Genomic DNA, 18,035 nt, shown 5'->3' on the forward strand with positions numbered 1-18,035 from the left:
TTCAGGTCACGTGTGACTCACTCGTGGGAAAGCGAACAGAGATGAAATGCCACAAACACCCGCGAAATGACAGAGGTCTGAACGATCACCAGATCCCCTGGTTTTGTTTTTCATTGGCATATGGGATGCGGGCTAAACAGAACTGGGTATCTCTAGAAACTTCCACTGAATGTGTCTTAAATCATTTGTATGAACTACTCTACATGTTGCTGAGAATACAAGGTCCTTGTACATGTCCTTCATTTCTGCCAGTGATTTCATTGCCATGACACGTATATTAAAACCTACATTTGCAAAGCTATGTATATTGATTGCTTGGTGGCCTTTCCCATATTTTGAGCAAGTAAATGCCAACGAGAAACTATATATCAATTGCGGTCTCCTGGCACCTTCCAGTAGACTATTTAGGAGGGGGAAAAAAGACATTGGAGAAAGTGAGAGCCTCTCTTCTCTTACTTACTTACTGGTTCGAATATTTCTTAACTGATGAGCTACAGAATAAAAATTCACGTGGGCAATGATTATATTTTCCTGTTTGGCCAAAGATCCAAGGCAAGACAAAAGATAAAAAATAATGAAATGACTTAAACTCACTTTCACCTGCAATAACCCAAGAGTTAGGAAAGGGTTGCTTCTGTTTACCTTTTCTAAACAAGTTTTCTGCTGGGTTTTCTATTGAGGGAAATTTTCCTACAGACTCTCACCCCTTCATTTGGACACTTACAAAAGGAAGGCCATAGTCAGGAACAGCAACTCTCAAACTACAAAACTTCAATACCTTCATCCGAAAGGGAGGAGATGAAACAGAAATGAAGGAAGCCTCTGACCGTGCAGTTTGGGGGTGAGGGCTGCGAGTGTGAAGAAGGAAAGAATGCTAAGCGGAAACAGAGCTGTAAATAAGGCGATCAATTCTGCACTCCCTCCTGTTTCTATCTAGTGCAGGCTGGCAGTGGAAAGAGGAAGAATCTTTGAGAAGAAAGAAGGTTCAATCTGAACTAAACAACCCCAGTGGAAGCTCCCCCAGAATGGCCCACCTGCACCCTTCCCGCAGGCCGGTGTCTGCAGGGCCCCCTCCCCAGCCCCCGCCTCTGCCTGCAGACAGCTGGCCAGACTCAGAAACCCCAATCTCCTGTTTGCGCCCCGCTTCTCTCCTGGGCCTGGGTTAAAAATTCCGGCACTCAGATTACTGCCTAACGGGTCCCCAATTGGGACCCTTCCCCAAAGAAAGCTGAAACCTTCCTCTGGAAAGCAAGGTTTTTAAGCATACCAAGCACTGTATTTCCCTGTAGCTAAAAATCTATTCCTCAAAGCTGGGCAATGAGCTAATCAGCGGCACCAGTGAGAAAATATGGGAAAGGTTTTAGAGAAAGAAAATAGAAGGTAAATGTCACGCTTATAGAAGTCCAAGTAGCACTTTTTTGCATAAATGACTTATCCCTCTAGTTGCATATTTACAACCACTTGCTATGTTATAAGTACAGGGAACTGTGTGGGTGGAAATGGAAGAGATTTTTGTGACCTCCTTCCCCAGAGCCTGGCTCCTGGTTAGATAAACATCAACGAGAAAGGCCGAAAACAAAAATATTTCTTCACGTCTGTGACAACACTGCCCAAGTGGAGAGAAATCCGAGGATGGAGAGGAAAATCTCACTCTTCACAGGTTTATCCGTGGAGTTAGGGGACTGGTAGGTTTTTGAAATTGAATTATCCAGAGTTGCTTCAATGAATCCTCTACTTTGATTTCCCCACACAGACTGAGCCAGAACGAAAACTGTACCTTCCACAAGTTCAACTCCAGCAGCCAGTCTCATTTTTCTAAGCCTTTTCTATCCACTCCAGGGGTATCCCGCTCCCTCTCTCCTCTCTTAGGCCCTTCCTCCCAACCCTCACCAAGAACCATATGATTTCACTCAGATGTGGTGTATAAAACAAAAAGCAATAAATAAACAAACGAACTCACAGACACAAAGGGGGGAGAAGAGGGTAGAGGGAGTCAAATACATGGTGACAAGGAGACTAGACTTTGGGTGGTGAGCACACATGGAGCATTCAGATGTTGTATTATTATAAAGTTGTAACTCATACAATGTTATTAATCGATGTTACCCAATAAATTTAATTTTTAAAAAATAAAAAAAACACCTACTCCTAGCAGAAAGCAGCTATTGGCAATTTACCATCCCAGGCGAATTTAAGTCCATACAACAGCTCCTTGGAGCAAAGTCCTTCCTAGCTCCTCTGAAGTCTCTCTCTCTCAGTAGTATCATCTGGACACGGACGCTATAAATTTTAACAATTTAAATATAACAAAAATGAGGCCAAAATCCAAAACAGAGAACAGTAGCAGCACCACCACCACCAAAAACCCAACTAGCATATGCATTCCCTGGGACCATGCTGAGCGCTCTACTGTCAGCTGGGCTCAGCTGAGCATTCAAAGGGACTCTCCTGAGCTACAGTGACCTTCACGGAAACCATGGCCTGACACCCAGGAGGGGTGCTTCGAATGGCTCTTTCTTTTCTTTTTTCTAACAATGACTAATTCCAGTGGTTTTATAGACAGAATGGCAATTCCAAACAACATTCATGAAGCTTGATTTATGATCATTAGTCCTCATGTGTCACAAATGCACTACAGAGGCCCCTATTCATGAAAGTGTTTACACTCCCCATCGTTAGCAGACAGGGCTCCCAAGTAACATCCACCTGGACTAGGACACTCAATGTAACACACTTGGCCGGGCGGGGGGGATTGAAATGTAGTGTAAGCCCCTCAGTCATCCTGAGACAAGAGTCAGAGAGGTAGAGACAGAAAAGTGGGGGGAGGGGGAGATCAGTCTGAACTTGAACTACTCCTAAAACATACCTGGGAATACCTGCCAAGGATTAATCTCTCACTGCCGGATACACTCTGCGTGTCTCTAGAGTGAGGGAAGTCTGAGTTAATCATTTTGGTTGTTTGGACTCTGGATTAACAGAATACAATGTTCTTTAGATGTCCACTAGGACTTTCAGCTAAAACACTCAATGGGCTCTCATGATGATTGTCTAAACTTTCACTCTCCTGACTGCCTTAAGGGGAAGGAAAGCTGTGCATGGGTAGAATGTTGACTGTTGGCCATTGGGAGAGAGTGGAAATGGAGGGGATGACCATTTTTGGAAGACCTTAAAGAGGAAAAGGTCTGGAATGAAGCAGAGGTGTCGTGGAAGGGCTGTGGGCTGTCCCAAGAGACAAAGGCCGGGTGTGTCCATCAAAGGGCACCTGTGGAGCAGCAGCAGGAGGCTGTGCCCACTGGCCAAGCCCAGATGACAAGACAGCCTCCTGCAGGGTCTAGGGAGCCTCCATCCAGCCAAGCTTCACCAGGCCCATCTACAGTGGGCTTGGGCTCCAGGCTTTGTGTCCCGATGTGTCACTCATGTCCAGTAGTCCCCACGAAGTCTGTGATGGGAACCTGATCCTGTTTGGCTTTTTGGGTCATGGTCTCTTTCTGTCCTTGGAATGCTGGAAACGACCCTGCCTACCCCCCCAGGTTTCTGTTTCTGCTCCAAATCCATGTTTGGTGGGCATGATACCAAATAGTAAAGATAAGAGCTCCAAGCAAAGCAATGTACATTGATTGCTAGCTGGCCTTGCCCAGATGTTAAGCAAGTAAATACCAATGAGAAATAAACATGAACTTGTATATTCTGTATACATGTGAAAAGTTATAAAGCATGAACTTGTGTCTTCTGGCACCTTGTGTCAGACTATTTAGGGGGGGTCACACTAAACTATGTTTTCTCTACTTATAAAATGTATAAGAATATTAATTTAGCATCATTCAGACACATACACACTCACATATACATATACACACATATTTGTATATATTATTATTTTTCTTTGTACTTTGTTGGGCTGTACATTACATCTTTAATCCAGAATCCGGACCTTTCCTTTCATCTCCAGGCCTGCTTGTTCACCTGCTCATGCCTTTACCGCATCTCCCCCAGGACATCTTACAGGCCCCTCCTGAATACGTCCCAAACTGAAGTCACGATCTCTACTCTCCATTCATTGTGCGCCCACCCACAACCACACCTGCAACCTTGTTCGCTGATCCTGATCTATGTCAATAGCACCTGGGGACTCAAGCTAAACACCTGGGAGTTACCCTAGATCCCACTTCCCTCCTCAGCCCATGTCCAAGCCCTGCTGAGTCTACCTCTGAACAGCTCTCACATCCATCCCTCCAGACCTGCCATGCTTCCCGTTGCTATGGCCACTGGTCTACAAAACAAGACAAGATCTGCCCCTGCCCGGGTGAGTGGGGACAGGGTCTGTTCCCATAATAAGGGGGGTGGGAAAGCTTGCTGGTTAGATAAAAGCAATAGCCTCTATCTGTTACCCTAGTAACCAATACCTCCCTTTATATTCATAAAACTACTTTAGATGCCGGTGGGGTTGGGGCTGATCATCATCTTGACAGGGCTGCATGAGCACAAACGTCTTACACTGGCTACCTCATAGGTGGGCAAAGTGAAGAGGGGACAGCTTACTTACAGCTGTGACCATGAATCACAGGGCAAGTGAAAGCTGTTCTTTGCTTTCCACTCTTTTTAAAGCACAGAAATATCTTTTTGTTGTCCTGGCAAAAGAAAAACTCTTGGTCAGGCCCCAAGGTACAAGTCATGATTCAAACCTGTGCAGCCGTGAGGCTCCCCCGCATCATCGGAGGAACCACACACAGCCATTCTCGTATTTTCCCCGAATGGAAGCAAAACAGCCATTGGGAGGGGCTCTTAAAAATTCCACCCACTCCTACAACTGAGGCTGACAGGGAAACAAACAAGAAAAGGCGCCTCCCCGAAATGTCAGGGAGAAGCGCGCCTCCGACAGATGTGACTGAGAAAAGCTCGGGTGTGCGGGGTTCGCTCCCTTCCCGTTAGAGGCGTGCGAGCAGGTGCGGGAGAGGGTGTCGGCTGCAGAGGGAGCCTGGGGACCACGGCCCCGGGGATGACAGTGGTGGGCGGGGAAATGACAGTCATCGTGAGAGTAAACACCTAAGCTCGAGGGGTGTTGTCATCTCAGCTGGGGCAGAAAGTGTTCAAAAGTCCCGTTTCCAATATCCGACGCACTATTAGTGAGTTGACGATGCTACAAGGCGAGGCTAAGAGTTTTCCCTGATTCTCTCTCAGAGAAACGTGCGAAACAGCCCCAGGTTTCATGTGCTTATTGATCATTCATGCACACCAGGTAGTATCGTAGACACTGGGGCCGCACCAGTGACCAAAACAGGCCTAAAAAACCCTCTGTCCTCAGGGAGTCTATGTTCTCTCGGAGGAGAAAGATCATAAGCATAATAAATTAAAATAAAATACATAGTATTCAAATCAAAGAAAATAAAGAGGAAAAATGGAAGAGGGATGGGGGCTGTAACGCAGAGACGCTCATCTCCTGTATCCTACACTGGGCATTCTTGACAGACAACGGCCTCAGCGGCCCTCTTGCTGCTGGGCAAGGCCACTCCGGGCCTGTGCAGAAAAGGGGACAGGCAAGGGGACGGACAGACAGAGTGGGATTCAGCCCTGGGCCGTGGCTTTGCCACATCTTGCCCAGACCCACCTCGGTTTAGATTTCTGTGCCCAACCTGGGTAACGATGTCAATAAAACCTGCTCCCCTCTAGCTTACGGAATCCAGTGTTGCTAGGTCACATGGCCTGTAAGCCGACCATATTCATCTTCATTTCAAATAATAAAAGGTTCCCACTTAGGTCTTTATGCTTCTGTCCTCACCTACCGGTAGAGCACCTACTATGTGCCAAACCCTGTTCTAAGCACTGGAGGTAGAGCAGGGAGCAAGACACACGGGTGTCTGTCCTCGAGGAACTTACAGGATAGGGGAGGAGACGAAAAATTCAACAATAGATTAAATAGGGCGGATACTGACGAGAAGGAGACAGACACCACTGAATGTCCAAGCATGAGACGACCAAGTCCTAGACTTGACAGTTGTCCAACTAGCAGAACTGAACCCCTGACCATCTGTGCTCACCTCCAAAGCCCTTCAGAAGGGTGTCATGGTAATAAATTGACACGAAAATCCAATTGTGGCTACTGGGTGTTTCTACAGTGTTGAAAGAGCAGCTTCCTTTCTCTAACTGAGAGTCTGTTGTGTGGACAAACACACGCTTCCATCCCCTCGGGATTTCTATTTTGTGAGCTGCAAAAGTGTTATTCCGAGTTGTATAAATAAGAGTGTTTGGCTTTCCGGAGTCTTTAGCAACTTAATATAGCATTACTGTTATGTTAAAAAAAAAAAAAAGTCATAGTAAAAACATAACCATAGTAAAACTGTAGTATACATATATGTCATAATAACAATAGTCACGTGGCCTTTTTACAAATTAGAAAGTGAAGCAACAGCTCTCCAGCGGGAAGGGTAAAGAGAGGGATCCGAAAGCACACATTTGGAAAACATCAACCCACCCACACGTTTTATGTGTAAAGACACTGGGAGCTGAGTAGATACGAGAGACTAGCGGATAACGTGACATCCAGAACCTTGGGGAGAGAAGCCTAACAGGCATGAAACAGAGAAAGCTACAAGCGAGCTGTAACCGCTAAATGCTTTATGGCACAGGGCCCCCCCTCAGGCCCCCTGATTCGCCCAAAGGCTCCCCTCCAGCCTGCGTCGCTGCGGGGAGTCGTGAGAGTTGTAAAGCAGCCAGAGAGAAGCACCTCCCGAGAGGGTGAGCTGTGAGTCCCTCCAGCTGGGATGGCAAGGAGACCCAGCCTGTCACCACTCTGACATTGTATACCCTGGGCCCAGGCTTTGTGGATGCAACAAACTTTCTGTGTTCACCAAAATACGATCAGATGTCACGTTCGTTCCGCATGACACAAGCTTACTGTAAACTCCGCTCAGACCCAGGCGCTATGCCTGTGCCTCCACCGTTAAGGACAGCCTGCCAGCCAGAAAGACAAAATTTCCAAATAAGTTACAGCCTCTGCTTGCAGCAGCCAGATGCTCCAAGTGTCCTGCTATTTGGCCTGGTTTCCCATTTAGATCAATAGCAGTGGAGCTCATGAATTACTGTGGGAGGGCTTTTATAAATTGTACTTTAAATAGGGACCCCCTTAAAGAAACACAGACAACCTTGGCTTCCCTTGAGAATATCCCAGTTGGGAGGTCGCCTCCCCTAAGATGGAGCTAACTGAGAGATCTGTGCCTTTTCTATTTGTTTTGTTTTAGCAAAACAAACTGTCTGGGCCCCCTCGCTGCCTTTGGTAGGAACAGGACATCCAGAGAATATACATGGAAAAAAGCTTTTTCTTTTAAACACCACTAGATATTTGATGTCAAATACCTGATGAACTGTGTTTCTGGTCGTTATGGGAAGGGGTCTTTGGGACCTACCTGCCTGGTACCCAAAACCAGACAGAACCCAATGAAGTGAATGAAATGCAGAAATCTTTGTCCATCAGTCCAACCAGAATTCTGGCCACTGCATTGAAAGCAGACACCCTACTTCACTGCTCACAGATTACTAGGAAATCCAAGATTGCTGCTGCCCCCCCCCCTTCCTCCAAGATAGCCCTTTCTGTCAATGACCATTTCCCTGCTGGAAAGAAGTCTAAGAAAATATCAGAAGCTGAACGAGGCTGGGAAGAGGGAGAAGCGAATTTGGCAGCCAGAATGCACGTTGAATCTGAACGATTGTTCAGTTCTCGGACCACCTGCCAAGATGTTTGCCAGCACTTTGCAGAGAAAATTCTTCCTGTGGTTAAAAGTCTGTGACCTGAGTCCCCAAACTTTTCTCCCTGGGCAAAAGAGGACCAGAAACATCTCTGTGGCTACTAAGCTACTACAACCGAAATTTAAAGACCTGTGTCCTTCCCCCAAAGAAAGCATGACTTGGAAACAGCAAGGCGTTCTCAGTCAGAGAGACAAGTCGCCGTGGAAAGGAGGTAGCAGTGACTGTAATTAACAGAGGAGCGGCTGTGGAACTTCGGGGCTGCTCTGAAAGGGCCCTGCGGGATCGGGGGAGCCTGGCCATGTAGTAAAATACTGACGGGAGCGGGAAAGGGGGTTAAGAGAAGCAAAGAGATTTACTTACAGCCCTCGGAGCCGGAGCCAGATTTTCTCGATTTGTTCTGGCTGCAAGTATTTCAGAGAGTTGCTCTCAAATTCTTCAATCTCCTTGGTCGGTGACTCCATAGCTGCAGGTTATCACTGGGAGTGAGGCTGGGAGAGTTCGGGCTGTCCCCTCCTCGCCTCCTTTGCCTGTCACTTTCTCTGTGCGCTCCCCCAGTCTGCGCCCCCCCCCAAATCCAGGCTTAAAGCGGGCTGGGACTGCGGGCCACCCCGGGCCCCGGGGCCCCTGGGAGGCAGCTAGGGGAACCAGCCATGGTCCCGGGCCGATGTTGGGAACAGGGGCTGTGCTCCTACCCGGGAGGAAAGCGCCTCCAATCTATTTGGATATGTACGTATTTTTTTAAACAAAGCCGGGGAGCGATGAGTGTGGCAGCTGAAGGATTTCGGGGAGAGAGGGGGGACCAGGTGGGGAGGAGAGGAAGCGGGGAGGGAGAAAGTGAGCCGGGAGGGGAGGGGAAGGAGCGGGGAGCCGGCCCAGGCGGGGGTCCGCGGAGGCCCGCGCGCCCCGGCCCCGCCCCGCGCCCCGGCCCCGCGCCCCGCGCCCCCCCTCCCGGCCTGCCCGCCCTGGGGCCCCTCTCTGTTTTCTTTCACTTACCAGCAGCAGCTCTGCTGACAAGCGAGAAAACTGACAACTGAGAAAAGTCGTCCGTCAGCGCCCCCGGGCTGGCGTCCGGTCCCGCACCCCCGGGCGCGCAGGGAGGGGCGCGCCGGGCGCCGCCGTCCGCAGGGCGCGCGCGGGGCTCCAGCCTCGCACCCCGGGGACCCGCCCGTGCAGGGGCCCCGCCGGGGGTGTCGGCGGCTCCCCAGCCCGCCCGGAGCGAGGCGCGGGGCGCCGGGCGGAGACCCGAGAGGAGAGGGACCCGCGCCCCCCGCGCCCCCGCGGCCCCGAGTCAGCGCCCCGCGCTCCCGCCCGCGGCCCGCGCCCTGCGCACTGGGCGCGGTTCCATTTTGAAAGATCAAAGCAATTGATGGGGACCCAAGTCACCGCACCTCACACTTACAAAGTCCTCTCTCCCCCTCCCGGTGGGGGTGGGGAGATAAACCCACAGAGAGGCGGTAGAAGTGGCTGATTCATGCCACGCGCTCAAGGGGATCCTGTTGGGTGATGGGGGGGCAGGTGCTGAAAGTAGGAAGAGTTTCAGCTCCACAAAGCTGCTACTCATGTCACTGTGTCCCCCAACATCAATCAAGCTGGTGGCCCGGGCAGAGTGGGGCCAGGTGTGGGCTGGGGGGGGGGCGATTAGCAGAGGGACCCAGGGCTGAAAAGGGACAGATCCCATGCTGACTGCAGCCCTGGCACCACAGGGCTGGCTGGTGGTCAAGCTCCCCTGCAAACGAAGTCATGAAGTCACCACCATTCCCCTGGAGCCGTTTCAAACCTGGGACTCGGGGATCCTGAGATTCGGGGTGCAGCTGGCTCTATAACCATAATTTTCCTCCCTGGCGGGTAATGGTTCTCCCGGCATTCTTCCTCTATCAGACACTGTCCTGCTTCTCGAAAGTAAGATACACTCAAGGGTGAGAACTCGGGTAAATTTCCACTCATGGGAGCTTGATAAGGGAAAATAAAATCATAGTGTCTAAATCCTAAATGCTCCCCCCTCTGGCAGTGGCCATTTACCTTCGGGGAACTAGAGGTGAGAGCGATGGGGGCCCCGTGGCTAGCTGGTCCCGTCCAGTAGAGACGAGACGACAGACGTGTTCTGTTCAAAGGCTGCGGCACTCGCCGGCCCGCAATCTGAAGCCACCTCATTAAAGTCGGTGCTTAAAGGTTTTCGAGGAGTTGAGGCATTTCTACCAGGCATCAGGCAGCCAACATGTGAACATGAAATTCATTTATCTGAATGAAACCAATTGCCCACCCAATGTCACCCAGCAGGGAACAGTCACCTGGGGGTAGGGGCGTCAGATATTAAGAGATTATTTTAGCAACTTGTTTTGGGGATGCAAGACAGGAGCAGGTCCCCAAAGGGGCTTTCGGTCAGACTGCGCACCTTGGACGACCCCTGTCTAAATATGGAAATGCAGGAAAGCTGATAATATCGAGCACGGGACAGAAACTTCCTGTGGTCCAAGCACTGTCCCAAGGGTCTACACTAGCCGAGGAACACCGCCATGAGGCAAACACTGATTACCAGCCTGCTTTACAATAAGAAAACGTACGTACCAGGAGGTTACCTTCACCCAACAGCAGGAGCACTAGACCGGCAGAGACCACAGTTTGAGTGACGGCCCATGACCTTATCCAATACAAATGTGTCCCCCTCACAGGGTCCCGTTTTCCACACCTTTAAAGTGCAGAATTTAAGCAAAAAGATTTTTTACGCCTGTTCCACCTGTATGAGTCTTTGAGGTCACTGGAGAAACTTGGGGAAGGAATTGTCAGCAAGAGGGATGCTTATTGCCGAATACATACTTCAACCACGTGGAAGGGTAGGGAATGACAAAGGATGACAGTCTTCTTTCTGCCCCACACCATACCTGTGACTTTTCCCTAGTGTTAGTGGGATTTTGATTAAGTCAGAGAAAAGCACATTTGGGGAGAAAAGGGAAAGGAATAGCCTTTCACTGAATTATGCTCATCAGAAAGGGAGGAAAAAAATATTCTTCAAAACAAGTTTCTAAAACATGATTTTGTTTCATTTTAGAAACATTTTACAAATTGAGCGTGTATTAGAAGGCCGATAAGGATATAACTTCGCTTCATTTTAGGGCCATAATAATCGTTGGAGCTAGAAAGACCTTCAAGATCATCTAGATTAGAAGTTTCCAAATTTTTTTAAGCAACAGAGTATTATATTTCAAATAACATCTTCTAAGGGATGTGGATGGTTACCACAGACTTCAAGCCTGCCGGGCGTGGCTCAGCAGCTGAGCATCGACCTAGGACCCAGGAGATCGCTGTTTGATTCCCGGTCAGGGCACAGGCCCGGGTTGCGGGCTCGATCCCTAGCAGGGAGCGAGCAGGAGGCAGCCGATCAATGACTCTCATCATTGATGTTTCTCTCTCTCTCTCTCTCCCTCTCCTTTCCTCTCTCTAAAATCAATAAAGATATTTTTTTAAAAAAGTAAAGAGAGCCCTGGCCAGTGTGGCGCAGTGGTTAGAGCACTGGCCCATGGACCAAACCGTCTCGGGTTTGATTCCTAGCCAAGGGCACATACCTCAGTTGCAGGTTTGATCCCGGCTCCGGATGGGGCACGTGCAGGAGGCAACCAATCGATGTATCTTTCTCACATGGATGTTTCTCTCTCTCTCCCTCTCTGCACCCCCCCCCCCGGACCCCCTCGCTCTAAAAAAAAAAAAATCAATGGAAAAAATATCCTTGGGTAAGGATTAACAAAAAAAAGTAAAGACAGAGCTGCCCTGGTTGAATGGGGCAGGAGAGTAGTTAGTTCTCAGGGACAAAGGCCACCTCTGCCTTCTGAGCTCATCCCAGGGTGACCGATGCTCCCACTTCCCAGCTGAGGACTGAGGCCAAAGCACTGAGACATCTTAGGTCCCTTGCTCCCATCCAGGGCTCTTTCTAAACCACATCAGGAAAGCTTGTCTTCTCTCTGCCAACAAAATATCACTCCTTATAGCTGTGCCATCATTCTGTCCCTCGGGTTTTGCTCTCTCTTTATCTACTGCAGACAGGGTGTGCCTGATCACTGCAGCAATGTGACAACCCCGATTTCTCCTGGAGCTCTGCTCAGAGGCAGGCACAAAACAGGTGCAAACCCACCGAGAAACAAAAGGTCTAAGAAAATGCAAAGCCACTCGCAATGTTCCTCTGGAGTTAATTTCCACTATGATTTCCTAACCCAGCTTTTTGAGTTAGACTTTCTAGGAAATCTTATGTGGTCAAACATGACTAAATATATATAAACATGCATGCACGCATACATACATACATACCTATGACTGCCAATTTCAAACAGTCCCCCAAGGAGACATATAGCAACTTAGCCTCAGTACTAGCCAACCTCTGCATCGTCAGCACTAAGTATCATAAGATCGGAAAGAAAGTGAGCTCCCTGTCCATGACAGAGTTCAAGGAGAAGATGGACGACTGACAAGGGAGTAAGAATCAGGCTTTGCGGCGTGAGAATGACCCCTGAGATCCCTTTTGCCTCTAAGATTTCGTGATTCAGTAATAATTACAATAACAACAACTATTACCATTACCAGTTAGTGCCATGCTAAGCGCATCGCAGGCTGGCTCATTGCATCCTCAACAAAATGCTTCAGAAGAGTTCATGATGCTCTCGTAAAGATACGAGAAGCTCCCAAAGGTTGGGTCGCTTTTGCAAAGACATCCAGCTAATAAGTGGCGGAGCCGGGTTTTAAAATCAGATCAGAAAATAAATAAATAAATAAATAAATAAATAAATACATAAATAAATAAATAAATAAACAAACAAATAAAACAAAACCAGACCCGAGTGCACCGCTCATGTCTTTTTGTTACACCACCTCCCTGCAAAGACAAGTAAAAGGGCATATGACAGAGAGAGGGGGATGGCAGGAGCGCAGGTGGAGGGGTCACTAACACTGGGGGGAAATCAGGAGGGCTACCTAGTGGAGGTGACGCCTGTACTGAACCTTGAAAGTGGATGAATGGAGTTACTTACATGAAGGTGATGGAGGCGGGGGTTCCAGATGAGGGCGCTGCATGGAAGGTAGCACAGGGGCAAGATAAAAGAGGTGCGGGAAGAGGCAGTGAACTGGCTACACCCAGACGACCCACATTCTCAGCCGCCTCTGAACAGGGGCTCTGAGTAGCCAACGCCTCAACGGTGCAGAGCGTGGCCGAGAGAGCGGGAGAGGAGATGGGAGGAAAGACAAGATGAGGTCCCAGCTCAGGTCCTACGGAACCTGCCTGAGACCCCCAGTTCTCGCCCCTCTCTCTGGCAGGATCCTTTAGTTGCTCTGACAGAAGCGCTCCTGGAATCCTTCCAATGGAGGTGGCACAGGCAAAGGAAAGGGCTTGGAGTGGCCCTGAATCACGTGGGACCTAAAATAAGACAGTTGTCTTCTCCAGCCATGGCTGGGTTGGGCTCCGTGACCTCTGGATCCCTTGATGCCAGCTCTCACATACCCTGATTTGAGACCTACAGCCTGCCCTGGGCTCACCAAGCTTTTCATGGGCCCAAAAAAGCTGAGTCTAGATTTGACAGACATAACTAGGCTGGCCAATCAGAGACCTCCACCCAGTACCTCTGAACAAAGTGACTGGTGAGGGTGACACGCGACTAAACAGATCCAGTCCTGCTTCCTTGTGGGAGATTTGATGTGGCGACTGGGAAAGAGAGAAAAGGTCTACTCTTTTCTTTGATGTAATAAGCTATAAGGCTTAAGGTTATCTTGGCCCTAGGGTTATCTTTTTACCATGTGGAGACAGTGTACCTGAAAAATGACACCAACACGGAGAAAAGCAGAAAGAAGAACTAGAGAGGCAAAGAAAAAAGTGTGAAAGACTCTTTTGAGCCCCTTGATCCCGCTATGCCTGAAGCCAGAGCTACCATGGACTTTCAAGTTATATGACCCAAATAAATACTCCCTCCCCCCACTTGTTTTCACTTAAATTAGGCTGAATCGCATTTCCATCAGACAACTAAAAGAATCCTAATACAGTTCCTCTTAGAGGACCGTCATAAGGAGTTAAAAACAAAAAACAAAAAAATCCACGGTGTAGCCAGTGCCATAAGCACTGGAGGCTCTCGTATAACAGTAGTTCCTCCCCCATCTCATCCATCATCCATCCAGCATGAAGTGAAGGAAAGGAAACTGCAACATGGAACAGGAACCTTGGAGTGGGAAGATCACCCAAGGTAAATATGAGGAGCCTCTTGATAAACAGATACATGAATAGTTTCATTTCAATAACTTCTTGATAATGAGGAAAGCATGCCCTATGACACACAGTAGGCCCTCAGGACAACCCTGAAGTGAGTGAAAGATGTATGACTATCCCCGGCTTAGAAATGAAGCGGAGGAGGCCCCAGAGGCCCACGGGCTCCCCTCTGCCTGTTCCACCCTCCAGCTAGCGGCTGGGCAGCATGGCAGGCGAGGCCCCTGCCTCCTGGCCCCGTGGTCACTCTGCCCCTCAGAACACACTGCCAACACAGCAGACGTGACTTGGCTGTTCCAATGAAACTGAGATTTCTGTTCATGTAAAACCGCTGATGCGACAGTCAGCCAAACTCTGCCCCGGACGCACATAAATCAGCAGGTTGTTCTTCCCACCGCTCTAAAGCAAGTTCGAATGTGGGAAACCTGAGTGTTGAAAGGGGCCTTAGCCATCCCTGTGCCCAGGCTCCCGATGACACTGAAAGAGGAACAGCACGAAGTTAAGTAACTGGGCCCAGGGCCTGCTCTTGATGGTGGCAGAGCTGGGACCAGAAGCGATGTCCCCAGGCCGCCAGCCCAGGGCTCCATCATCTCTGAACCTCCTCCCTGGGTCTCCAGAACAACTTCCGCTTGCACCCAGGACTTGGCTTAATGGTTTGTGTATAGATAAGGAGAGCCCACTGAGAGCATGGGCCACTGGCAAGGGCTTCCTGAAGGCAAGGGGTCTCCTGGGAGGCGGAGAGGCTGGAGAAGAGAGACTCCAGGGAAGTGGGAATGTGCCTGGTGGCCCAAGTGACAGGGGCCTGGTGTGATGGGTGTAAGGGGGTCAAGAAAGGGACCATGGCAAAGGCTGGACACAGACAGAGATGGGCCTGGACTACCGTATGAAAACTCCTGCCAAAGGGGAATCGTTAAAATAAGCAGAGCGGGTGTGTAGCAGATACAAAGTAGAATAGCGATTTAACAAGTATGACTTACAAAACAGGACAAAAATGCTTTCAAAAATGGTTTCCGAACTGTCACCACAGAAGATTTACAGATTCATGTCTTTGTTTTCAGTGGGGGGATACCCCAAACAAATAAATAGTGGAACTTTTTTAACTCATTCATTCATTCAGCAAACATTTACTAAGCACCTACTATGTGCCAGGCATTCATATGTGATAGTAGGTGTGCAGTGATCAATAAAAAATTTAGTGGCTCAACCCGCAGCAATCACTTTTATCCCTCAGGATTACGTGGTCTTCAGTTCTTTTGCTGGTCTTCTCTGGGGCTCCATTCAGCAGCAGTCAGAGGACAACTAGGGCTAGAACATCCAATATGGTTTCACTCACATGTCTGGGGCCCTTGAGGGGACAGCTGGAAGGCTGGGACCTCTCCCTCACTCTCTCCAGTGGTCTCACCATGTGGCTAGCTCAGAGTTCTTTAAGATATGTTTTTATTGATTTTAGAGAGAGAGGAAGGGAGAGGGGGAGAGAGAGAAATATCGGTGTGAGAAACATCGATTGGCTGCCTCCTACTAGGATCAAGCCCACAACCCAGGCATGTGCCCTGACCGAGAATGGAACCGGTGACCTTTTGGTGCATGGGACAACGCTCAACCAATTGTATAGCCATCTTTAATCTACCCAGGTGGTCAGGGATGGCCTCCATGAGCAGGTGACATCTGAGCCAAGACCTGGAGAAGTAAAAGGAATTTTCCAAGTAACAAGTATCAAGAAACGCATTTCTGACAAGAAGCAACAGCAAGTGCAAAGGCCCTGAGGCAGGAAGGATGTGGTCAAGGAACCGGAAGGAGGTAAATTGTGCTGGAGTAAAGTGGCAAAGGGAAGAGTGGCCTGGGAGGAGGGGGAGAGGCAGGCAGGTAAGGCCCTAGCGGAGCCCTGCTGGCACATCTAAGGTCTGGCTTGCATTTAAAGTGCATCGGGAATCATGGAGGAATTTCAACAGGAGATGAATGTTTATAAAAGATGACTCTGGTTGCTATGTGAAGAATGGTTGGGAAGGAGCAAAATGTCCCCTGGCCTTAATCAGAGATACTGAAAGATCTAAAAAAGTGACCTGAATTGTGAAGAGACTCCAGACCCATGAGCTCCAGCATCCAAATCTGTGACGACACTGAACTAATTCATCAGTGATGATGAACTCGTTTCCCCATTGGCAGTTTTACCATAGGGTCCACCAGACTGGGGTCCTGGAGGGCAGGGATCGCAAAAGTCTTGTCCATCCCTGTCGCCCCAGTGCGTCACAAACCAACGGACCAACTGAGCTTCTCTGAGGAGGGCTGTGAAATGTATTTCATTTATGGTCCAAGGTGATTCCTGCCAAATAAACTATACTCAAAGAGCAAATCTGGGACATGGAAACCAAGGAGTCTTCAACTAGACCAAAAGCTACTGTGGGGTTACTCAGGGAAAGACAGTCAGGCACTGCCTAGGTCACCTTCGGGTGCATAAAGGGTTAACTTCCCATTACCGCAGCTGCACTCCTGGTCCCCGCAGCCCCCCCTCCAGGCACCCCCCCAGATGAGCCAAACGTTGAGTGCTTCAGCACAGAAGGGGAATGAGGGGCACTGACTGCTCCTGACAGGGTTTTCAAAATCGTCCCCGGGGACATCTCAAGGGTCCATCCTAGTTCCAGTGATTCTCAGAAGTGAAAGGATTTTTAAGACCCGAGAGAATAAGAGAGTAATGCCTCCCTGAATGCTCCCACCCACCCACACGCTTCTAACACATCCTAATAAAAAAAGCCCCAGGAGGTGCCTTGATCTGGCCCCTAATCCTTCACACGTACAGACCGACAGACCCATCAGAAACTGGCATATGCTTCAGTTCTGCTCCTGAGCCAGAAGCAGACTCCTATACGCAGGGAGTGGGACTTGACTTAAGGAGAGGAAGGGAAACTAAGAGACACAATTTAAAAGTAATTAGCATGCAGAGCAAATCTTAGCGAGAGGCTCGGAAAGTGCCCACGTGCTGCCTGAATCACCACGGACCCAGGTGGACTCTCCGGCGTGTACAGTAGTTATGAGGCTCCCCCACGGCCTGGGCTAAATGCAGATGAAGAAATGAAAATTACTCTCCTCAGCGGAGTTCAGGAAGCGCTGGAGAATTTTAACCAAGGCACTGAAAGGAAAGAGTGCTGAGTCCTTGAAAATAGCTCCAATCAAGCCAATTAAGATCCCATTAGAAACTATTTGCCTTTCACTGTGGGCAAACCAAACAGAGCCTTCGGAGTCAATTAGTCTCTAAATAAGAAATATTTCACTTAATAGCTCCCCTCCCCTGCTCCGGCTCCAAGAACATCTCTGAGACTCAGTCCCCGCCTCACCTTCCTTATAACAGCCGAGCACCCTCTGCACCCCACACAGAAATCAGGCTCATTTGTCCGTAGGTCCAAATCTTAATCATCACACTAATAATTCCCCACACACTCCTCTTCTATATGTGAATGATTCGATGTATCAGAAACCGATTGTTTCTGCCAGATCCGTTGCAAGCCACTCCTAAAGCTGCAGCTACGGCCTGGGGCATCCGACCACTGTTCCTGTTCGTTCGCTGCAGGATTTATGTGCCCCCACTGTGTGCTGGAACCAGCTGGTCCGAGAGGCGGTTTCAATGAGTGACCTTTTCAAGGTCAAACTCAGTCCAGGATTTATTGGGCATTTGTTCGTTGTGACCTCCGAACTCTATTTGATAACTGCGGTGTAGAGAAACGACATTCTCATCGGAGGAAAATGTGTTTATGTGAAAATATTGGCAGGGAGACTTACATCATTCAGTTCGATTACAAATGTGGGTAGAGTTCAGCGATCGCCTCCCTCCCAAGGTTACTGTCCAGGCCTGGAAACCAGGATTAGAAAGGACATCGTTTAAAACGTGAAAGAAAAGGCGGTGGGGAAAGGGAAGGAGGGAAAGCTATTCCTAAAAAGGCTGCAGCAGATTTCGGGGCCAAAAGACTTCTGCAAATGTCATGATTGGACTTTTCGTTCTCTCTCGCTTTTTTAAGACAATTAAGCAGGGATTTAAATTTGAGAGCTTATCAGAGTTTGCTCTTCAAAAGTG

At 49.0% G+C, this 18,035-nt stretch overlaps 1 protein-coding gene across 4 annotated transcripts in view; it reads right to left on the reverse strand.

Annotated features, from left to right (window-relative positions):
* Nucleotides 1–18,035, reverse strand: part of PDE1C (phosphodiesterase 1C) — a gene marked incomplete at its 5' end in the record, with an annotated part of 253,212 nt that overhangs the window by 150,261 nt on the left and 84,916 nt on the right. The window contains 2 exons of one of the 4 annotated variants that reach the window (XM_081147054.1): nt 8,101–8,203; nt 8,734–8,805. The exons of 1 other annotated variant lie outside the window; for it this stretch is intronic. In XM_081147054.1, the coding sequence (XP_081003180.1) occupies nt 8,101–8,201 (101 nt within the window). Of the gene's footprint in view, nt 1–8,100; nt 8,598–8,733; nt 8,827–18,035 lie in introns of those variants that run through there. 2 more of the 4 variants (XM_081147056.1, XM_081147055.1) reach the window with 2 other exon arrangements.

This window comes from Miniopterus schreibersii (genome assembly GCF_964146895.1).
Source record: "Miniopterus schreibersii genome assembly, chromosome: 9".
In the NCBI taxonomy this organism is placed as follows: Eukaryota; Metazoa; Chordata; class Mammalia; order Chiroptera; family Miniopteridae; genus Miniopterus; species Miniopterus schreibersii.